Consider the following 10,741-nt stretch of genomic DNA (forward strand, 5'->3'; position numbering starts at 1 on the left):
CACACACACACACGCACACACACACACACACACACAGACACACACGCACACACACACACACAACACACACGCACACACACACACACACACAGACACACACACACACACACAGACACACACACAGACACAGACACACACACACAGACACACACACACACACAGACACACACACACACACACAGACACACACACACACACACAGACACACACACACAGACACAGACACACACACACACACACAGACACACAGACACAGACACACACACAGACACACACAGACACACACACACACACACAGACACACACACACAGACACACACACACACACACACACACACACACACACACACACACACACACACACACACACACACACAGACACACAGTACACAGACACACACACAGACACACACAGACACACACACACACACACACACACACACACACACACACACACACACACACACACACACACACACACACAGACACAGACACACACACACACACACACACACACACACAGACACAGACACACACACACACAGACACAGACACACAGACACAGACACAGACACAGACACAGACACAGACACACACAGACACACACACACACACACACACACACACACAGACACACACACACACACACACACACACACACACACAGACACACAAACACACAGACACAGACACAGACACAGACACAGACACACACACAGACACACAACACAATAATACACACACACACACACAGACACAGACACACAACAGACACACACACACACACACACACACACAGACACAGACACACAAACACAGACACAGACACAGACACACACACACACAGACACAAACCACAGACACACAACAATACACACACACAGACACACACACACACACACACACATACACACAAACACACACACACACACATACACACATACCAACACACAGACCACACACACACACACACACACACTCTTTCCACACTCCGTGTCCGGACAGCTGTAGGCTTGTACCGTTAATGTTCTGTGCATTGTCGGAAACATGCGGCCACTTTCCTGAAACCGCTATAGACTGACCAGCGGCGGTGTCCGAGTCCGGCGCCCACCCGTCTCCACCTGCAGGCTGTCAGCTGTGTGGTTTGATTGAAAGGGAGAAAACGAGACGACCAAAATACGGTGGATATCGCATATAGGCCTACTTTTCTTTTGACGGCGCCTTTAATCCGTAAGTGCGGGAAACCCTGCTCCAACTCTCGAATTAGCTTTGTCTGTCTCTCTGTCTCTGTCCGCTCTGAGTCCCGGCCCACAAAGACCACGCGACTGACAAGAGGGTTCACTCCTCGTTACGCTAAGGAACCGAGAGTGGTCCTCCAGTCTCTTTGGTAGAGAGAGACGAGGAAAACAAACAAGCATGCAAATGGAAATTATCGCGGCCGGAAAAATTATCGAGCTCATTTTTTTTTATCGTGCGGTAACTCGATTTATTGACTATCGCGACAGGCCTACCCCAGAGTTAGACTAGTCCATACATACCCTTCTCACAGTAACCCCCAGAGTTAGACTAGTCCATACATACCCTTCTCACAGTAACCCCCAGAGTTAGACTAGTCCATACATACCCTTCTCACAGTAACCCCCAGAGTTAGACTAGTCCATACATACCCTTCTCACAGTAACCCCCAGAGTTAGACTAGTCCATACATACCCTTCTACAGTAACCCCCAGAGTTAGACTAGTCCATACATACCCTTCTCACAGTAACCCCAGAGTTAGACTAGAATAATTACTCTCACTATTACATACTTCTCACAGTAACCCCCAGAGTTAGACTAGTCCATACATACCCTTCTCACAGTAACCCCCAGAGTTAGACTAGTCCATACATACCCTTCTCACAGTAACCCCCAGAGTTAGACTAGTCCATACATACCCTTCTCACAGTAACCCCCAGAGTTAGACTAGTCCATACATACCCTTCTCACAGTAACCCCCAGAGTTAGACTAGTCCATACATACCCTTCTCATCTCAGCGCGTGCTGTAACGCTGTCTGACGTCTCCAGCGGCATCAGCCCAGCACAGATCCTGCAGGTGACTGGTTCCAGTAATCCTATTGGTCCCAATAAGTGACAAAATAACTCCAACATGTTCCTGTTTACATGTTGTGATTTGTAGAGTCACAGCGTGTACAAAAAACACAACGTAACATGAGCCACAGCCATCTTCTAACCAGTAAACAAACCGGGAACTATATTCTCAGGCGGAGGAATATAGTAGGCCTACTTGGGGCGGAGTGATATGCTTCGCAGCAAGCCTGTCTGAGAATATAGTTCCCGGTTTGTTTACGGATAGAAGATGGCTGTGTCTCATGTTACGTTGTGTTTTTGTACACGCCTGACTCTACAAATCACAACATGTAAACAGGAACATGTTGGAGTTATTTTGTCACTTTTGTCACACTTCAGAGCAGTAGGCTAGTTGGAACCAGTCACCTGCATGATCTGTGCTAGGCTAAGCTAACGCTGGAGCAGAACAGGGACATGGAAGTAGTTCTTTTGGTAGATTATGGTGAACTAGTGTGTGTCGTAGCAGTGTTTTGCTATTGAGAACGAGGTAGCATGCTAGCGCTAGCATGCTACGGTTAGCCACCTCGTCTCTGCTAGTGACGTAGAAAGCCGTGCAGATGTTGACCAGCTCACCCGGAGACTGAAGGCAGGACACATTCAGACACCAGATCTCACTCAGAACACCATGGATGGATTTTTTCCAAGCTTGTATGCGTGTGGAAGCACCAGAGACACAAAATAACTCCCCAAATCACCAGAAAAAGGGATTTTTTTTTCATAATATGGGCACTTTAAGCCTAATATGTGCACCTAAGTCTTTGACACAGCCAGGGAAAACACCGAACTACACATGGCGCTCTTTCTGGACTGTAGGGCTGCAACCACCCATGACTTTCATTGTCGATTTATCGGTTATTTTCTGGATTAAATGTCAGGAAATGGTGAGAAGGAAAAAATAAATAAATCTGTTTCTCCAAAAGCCCAAGCCTCAAAGATATTAGTTAGTTGCAGACAGTCCTTAAAAAGACATGAGGGCCTTGATGTAGAGGACGGAGGACGAAAGTGAAACCTGTTAACGTACGCTGCGTTACAATTTAAGTTACGACTTCAAGTTACGACTTCAAGTCACGACTCACGACTTGGTAGCGTTCCAGGAAAAGTCACGACAAACCCTTTGTCAGTACCCGATCCGTTCCACCGGCACGATCCGTTCTGCGCATGCGCAAGATGTTCGCTGTGGTACGAGGATTTACCACACTACCCAATCTGTTCCCACTCTGGGGGTTACTGTGAGAAGGGTTTTTTTTATTCAGAACATAGAAATACAAACAAACTCCAGCTAACGTTAGTTTAGCTAATAGCTAATTCGGCAGACCGCTAGGTGATTATAGCGGTCTGCAGTTAGCCTCCACCGGGTAGCTAACGTTAGTTTAGCTAACGGTTAATTTGGCTAACCGCTAGCTGATTGTAGCGGTCTGCCGTTAGCCTCCACAGTTAAGCTAACGTTAGTTTATCTAACAGCTAATTCGGCTAACCGCTAGCTGAGACAGCATGTAAACTTTGAAAGACCCTCAAAATAAAACTTGATAATAAACGTTAACATATATAACAGCTGTTACGTCAGTTCTACTTTACTTGTGCTCATTTAAAATCCAATCACTCAATACTTGTCTTTATTGTTATTACTGTAAAGTCTTAATTTAGCTGTAGCCTGCTTTTCCCATTAAGTTTGACTTAACGTTATTTTAGACTGAATCTAGCTGTCCGTTCTGCCTGCACGATCCGTTCTGCGCATGCGTTATTTTAGACCGAAGGCTGTCGGCTAGCGGTTAGCCGAATTAGCTGTTAGCTATCCCGGTGGAGGCTAGCGTGGAACGGATCGGGCAGGTCGTAAAACGGTATTATCATCTGCGCATACGTCATGGCATACGTATCATCTTGCACATGCGCAGAACGGATCGGGTACTGACACCCTTCTAGCTCGCGTTAGCGTTAGCTGGCGGCTACCTAACGTTGACGTTAGCTATAGCGCTAGCTGATACTAGCGATTTCTAGTCGGCGACATATTTTGGGCTCCATCTAATAAACATAACATTGCAGTAGTACACAATCGTGTGTGTGTTGTTTTGATTACAATGTGCGGAATTACTTTTCGTTGCCTATTTATGTCTATTTCTCACCGTTAATCACCGGCGTCTGTACGGCATCAACAGGAGGGCGCCATCGTTGTTTATTTTCATTCAAACCTTTATTTAACCAGGAAAAAACTCCTTGAGATTACAAATCTCTTTTTACAAGAGGGTCCTGGCAAACACAGACACACTTTCACTCATCATATTCAAACGCCAATGTCATCATAAAGAAAATCTGGGTCCTAAATCAATTTAAAAACAATGACAGACAGACTGCCTCTCTGCAAGATCTTTTAGAAAGCCTTTAACACATGTGTGTGTGTGTGTGTGTGACGTCAAAAACTGTAACTGGGAGAACAACCATCTGGTACCAGTTCACTGGGAGTAAGTTACTGGTTTGACTGCCGTTCCAGGACGCTTTCACCGGTAGAAGGTGGTGAAAATAGGAGTTACGGGATGCCTGGAACGCAGCATAACGTTAACACCTGCTAGCTGAGGATGCTGAGGAGAGCTAATGGTTGCTAACAGTTGCTAACGGTTGCTAACGGCTGCTAAGTTGCTAACGGTTGCTAACGGCTGCTAACGGCTGTTAACGGCTGCTAACGGCTGCTAACGGCTGCTAACGTTGCTAACGGTTGCTAACGGCTGCTAACGGCAGAACCAGAAAGAGATTTTATTGCCAGTTCAGTAGCACTTACTAGAAATGTGCCTCGGTTTATGGTGCATCCGTAAAACAGGTTTTTCTGGGTTGAAATTTCAACATTTTGTTGCTCTTTTTTGACGTTTTTTTGTTCGCTTTTTTTCAACAAGTTTAGGTTACCTTTCGGCAATTTTTTTGATTTTTTTTTGGTCACTTTTTTCAGCGTTTAAAAATAAATGTTTTTGTTGATTTTTTTTCCTGTGTTTTTTTGTGCTTTTTCCAACATTTTTCACTTTTTTCAACGTTCTTTTGTCATAGTTAGTTCTGATATATATCAAATTTGACCCGAGGACAACAGGAGGGTTAACATTATAAGAAAAGAGGCTGTATGGGTTAGTGCAGGATGAATAAAAAATGTAGAGGGATGTGCAAAAGTAACGGCAGCTTAAAGGGAGTGATAGAATGCAAAACCGATTTTACCTTCTCATAGTTGAAAATAGGGCTGTGCTGGATTGAAGAAATTCTTAGTCGACTAACACTCATTCAATTGTTTCGACTGATCGATTAGTTGATTTATTCGACAGATCTGTAAATCTGAGTTTCTCCACAAAGAGTCCTGCTAAAGACCCACCCAGACCTCTCAGGTGGTCTGGGACAGGTCTACTTGTTGTCCCCAGAGTCAGAACCAAACAGGGGGAAGCAGCGTTCAGTTTTTATGCTCCACATCTTTGGAACAAACTCCCAGAAACCTGCAGGTCCGCTGCAACTCTCAGTTCTTTTAAATCTAAGCTAAAGACCTATCTTTTTGATGTTGCTTTTCTTTAAATAACCTATTTTATTAACTTAAATTTCTTATACTGCACTGTAACCTTTATTGTTATACTGCACTGTCAATTTTATTCTTGTCTTTTAATGTTTTTAATTTGTTTATTAATGTTTTTAAATTGTTTTCTACTGCTCTTTAATGTTTTATGTAAAGCACTTTGAATTGCCCTGTTGCTGAAATGTGCTATACAAATAAAGCTGCCTTGCCTTGCCTAAAATCACCACTTTAATTCTTGTGTTTACCAGAGATGTGCTCGTACGTTTCTTGGAAATAAGTCATTCAGCATGAAAACAGCATCAGACATGACTAATGGACTAAAGAAAGACCAAAAACGACCGATTAGTCGACTAATCGACTAAGAGGGAGCAGCTCTAGTTGAATAATGACAGTTTGGAGGGTAACTAGGACATACATAGAACCTCTAAATCCCATTGACACCTCTTTCCTCTGCAAATATCACAATTTGAAACTGCCTCTGAAAACGGGCGAATCTCAACAAAGCTAAAAGTTGACGTCAACTCCTCAACTCCTGGTCTTTGTCGCGCCCCGACATTTGCATCGGCTACACCGCTGACCCGAGGTCAGCTTGGTCTTCTGAATCTAGCCAGGTCACGCAGATCTCCAGAGCTCCACTATTTAATTACTAAATTAAAATTAAAATAAATTCACTTCTGAGACTTTTTTTTAATGCGAGAAATCAACTACGTAGAGGTCAAATATGGGCCGTTTTACGAAAGTTGGTGGCGAATAGGGGTGGGGGAAAAAAATCGATACAGCGTAGTATCGCAATATTTTTCGTGGCAATACTGTATCGATACACAGACGCCAAGTATCGATCTTTTATGATATATGTGTTGGTCAGTTTGTCTGCTTGACAATCCCCATTTTGCAGCAGTACAATTGAAATGAGATGAACAAACAGAGACATGTATCTTTTTAGACCAAACAGATGTTGACAGTTTTCTTTTGGGGACATAATTTGAAATTTGGAAAAATTTGAAGTTGGAAAAAAGGTAATAAATTGCAATATAATCGCAGAATATTGCAATATCTTTAAAATCGCAATAATATTGTATCGTGACATAAGTATCGGGATGATATCGTATCGTGAGGCCTCTGGTGATTCCCGCCCCTAGTGGCGAATTGCGAATTTTGTCCGACTGTGTGTTTGCAGTTCAGCGGGAGCTCAGCAGGCTAACGTGACAGCTGCCTCGCCGCCCGGCGTGTCCTCATTCGTAGACCGCGGCTCGCTGTGAGCTAGCTGGATCTCCGTCACGACCAGGAGCCCGCGGCGCTCCATACCCGCCCGCGCAAAGTCACCGTTTCTGGGTTACTGGACTACTAAATGCCGAGGCCCTGACGGAGCTCCAGGGCCTGCAGCTAGCCACGAACTTCACCCAGAGGATTGAAGGGACACCAGCAGCTAACGAAACCTCTCATGTTCACAAAAATGCATTAAATTTAAATCTGACACAAGCGTTAGCTTTGTAAGACCTTAGGGTAGCTGTTATATAAGTGGGGTGACGAAATTCAAACTGTAAATATATTATAGTTATGCGGAAAGTGTAGCTAGCTAGCTAGCCTCGATCTTTAGCGACCCATAGGATTGAATGGACAGTAGCAACTAACGAAACCTCTCATGTTCACAAAAATGCATTAAATTTAAATCTGACACAAGCGTTAGCTTTGTAAGACCTTAGTGTAGCTGTTATATAAGTGACGTGATGAAATTCAAACTGTAAATATATTATAGTTATTCCCAAAGTGTAGCTAGCTAGCTAGCCTCGATCTTTAGCACCCATAGGATTGAATGGACAGTAGCAACTAACAAACCTCTCATGTTCACAAAATGCATTAAATTTAAATCTGACACAAGTGTTAGCTTTCTAAGACCTTAGTGTAGCTGTTATATAAGTGACGTGGATGAAATTCAAACTGTAAATATATTATAGTTAATCCCAAAGTGTATATAGCTAGCCTCGATCTTTAGCGACCCATAGGATTGAATGGACAGTAGCAACTAACTAAACCTCTCATGTTCACAAAAATGCATTAAATTTAAATCTGACACAAGCCGCTAGCTTTGTAAGACCTTAGGGTAGCTGTTATATATGGGGTGACGAAATTCAAACTGTAAATATATTATAGTTATGTCGGTGTGTAGCTAGCTAGCTAGCCCGATCTTTAGCGACCCATAGGATTGAATGGACAGTAGCAACTAACGAAACCTCTCATGTTCACAAAAATGCATTAAATTTAAATCTGACACAAGCGTTAGCTTTGTAAGACCTTAGTGTAGCTGTTATATAAGTGACGTGATGAAATTCAAACTGTAAATATATTATAGTTATTCCCAAAGTGTAGCTAGCTAGCTAGCCTCGATCTTTAGCGACCCATAGGATTGAATGGACAGTAGCAACTAACGAAACCCTCATGTTCACAAAAATGCATTAAATTTAAATCTGACACAAGCGTTAGCTTTGTAAGACCTTAGGGTAGCTGTTATATAAGTGGGGTGACGAAATTCAAACTGTAAATATATTATAGTTATGCCGACAGCTGGACAGCTCCGCGGAGCCCCGAGCCCCAGGTTGTCCAGTAGCTAACCCAGAAACGCTGACTTTCTCCTGGGTATGGAGCCCAGCAGGCTGCCGCTGTCTCGTCAGACTGTGTGGAGCTCCTGAAATCCGAAATGTCTTACCAAATTTGCAATTAGCCATACATTTTCGTAAAACGGCCCATATTTGAGCTTTATATAGTTGATTTCTCGCATAAAAAAGTCTCAGAAGTGAATTTAATAACAAAATAGTAGACAAACAATGTATAACTTTGCAGTGCCTGAAATATGAGACCTGCTGCCTCGTCTCCAATGTGTTTCTATGTGGTTCGCTCAAACCAATCAGCATGCAGCTCATCTAAATATTCACGAGCATACCATATTTGGAAGAAAAGCTCTTGTTACAAATAGGGTCAAAGCACAGGGTAGTTAAGGGCCTAATAAAATAGCATTCGGGCAATTTTCAGCCCAACCAATGTTACATAACCCATTAAGGAACAGTGTGAAATATATAATCATTCTATCACCCCTTTAAATGGAGCAAAGAGTGATCATAGTGTTGAAAAATACAACCTATACTCCACATCAGGGAGTGTTAAAGAGCCCCCCCACCCAGGCTGTCAGTGTGTACAGCTGAATCAGGGCTGCTGCTGGATCACCATCACCAAACTCCACCAGACTCCATGTAAATAATCAGGACTTTTATCAACGTAAAACACACTTAATTCAAAGTGGACAGAAACTAATTAAAACTACCAAAAGCCGTCTTGGTTCATCTTTCCACTGTTCCAACAATCACCACTCTGGTTTGGTTGAAATAAACCCTTAATTCACCCATTTACATGTGGAGATATGCTGGCTCTATACACGCTAAAAGTGCTGATTATTTACATGGAGTCTGGTGGGTGGGTGAAAATGAATGGAAATGACAGCTAGCATTTGGCTAGCTTTCTTTTGCTAATCCTGAGGCTCACCTCACGTTACAGAAAAAAAAAAAAAAAACCACCACAAGCGAAGGCTACATGTAATATCTTTCAAGTAACGAAATAATACTCACTGTAATCCGTGGGATGTTCTTCTTGCCTTGGTACCCCGACATTTTGCAGATCTGTCCGCTGCCTCTGAAGCTAACGTTAGCGGCCAATGAAAGGATGAACTGATGCTCTCTCTGCCTGTTGGCCAGTCGACGCCCCGGGAAGGTTTCTGCCTCTCTGACAAAGTCTGTCGATAGCAAGTAATGTTCGCACACCGCAGCCTAACAACTACTATTTAAAACGAGTGGTTATGTCTTTGTCTAACAGTGCTATGCTTGGATTTACTGCTAGGAAAGGTCCCTGAAGACCAGGCAAAGCACCAAGAAGAGAAGGGCCACAAAGAGGTACCGCGCATGCGCACTGCCCCGCCCTGCGCCTCTGTAGCTCCATGTTTCTTTGATGAGATACACACACAGACACACACACACAGACACACAGACACACACACACACACACACACACACACACACACACACAGACACACAAACACAGACACAGACACACACACACACAACACACACACACACACACACACACACACACACACAGACACACAAACAGACACAGACACAGACACACACACACACACACACACACACACACACACACACAGACACACAAACACAGACACAGACACACACACACACACACACACACACAAACACAGACACACACACACACACAGACACACAAACACAGACACAGACACAGACACACACACACACAGACACACAAACACAAACACAAACACAGACACAGACACAGACACAGACACACACACACACAGACACACAAACACACAGACACACACACACACACAGTCAGACACGCACACAGACACACAAACACACACAGAGAAACAGACACAAAAACACACACACACACAGACACACACACACAGACAAACAAACACAAACACAGACACAGACACACACACACACACACAAGACACACACACATAGACACACACAGACACACACACAGACACACACACACACACACACACACAGACAGACACGCACACAGACACACAAACACAGACACACACACACACACACGACAGACACAGACAGACACACACAGACACACACACACACACACACACACAGACAGACACACAAATACAAACACACACACACACAGACACACACAAACACAGACAGACACACACACACAGACAGACACAAACACAGACACACACACACACACAAAGACACACACACAGACAGAGACACACACAGACAGAGACACACACAGAGACACACACAGACACACACACAGACACACACACACACCACACAAAAGACACACACACACACACACAGAGACACACACAAACAGAGACACAGACACACACACACACACACACACACACACACAGACAGACAGAGACACAGACACTGAAAACCAGTTTTTGAACTGAGTCAGGCCCGTTTATATTGTAACGTGACGTTACCACTGCCCTGCTTCGTATTTCAGAGGC

At 43.8% G+C, this 10,741-nt stretch overlaps 1 protein-coding gene across 1 annotated transcript in view; it reads right to left on the reverse strand.

Moving 5' to 3' along the window:
• Positions 1-9,649, reverse strand: part of dpysl2a (dihydropyrimidinase like 2a) — a 47,692-nt gene extending 38,043 nt beyond the window's left edge. Inside the window, exon 1 of the mRNA XM_039804118.1 lies at positions 9,282-9,649. Coding sequence (XP_039660052.1) covers positions 9,282-9,323 — 42 coding nt within the window. The 5' untranslated portion in view covers positions 9,324-9,649. The remainder of the gene's footprint in view (positions 1-9,281) is intronic.
• Positions 9,650-10,741: the final 1,092 nt, after the last annotated feature.

This window comes from Perca fluviatilis, chromosome 6 (assembly GCF_010015445.1).
Source record: "Perca fluviatilis chromosome 6, GENO_Pfluv_1.0, whole genome shotgun sequence".
NCBI lineage: Eukaryota > Metazoa > Chordata > Actinopteri > Perciformes > Percidae > Perca > Perca fluviatilis.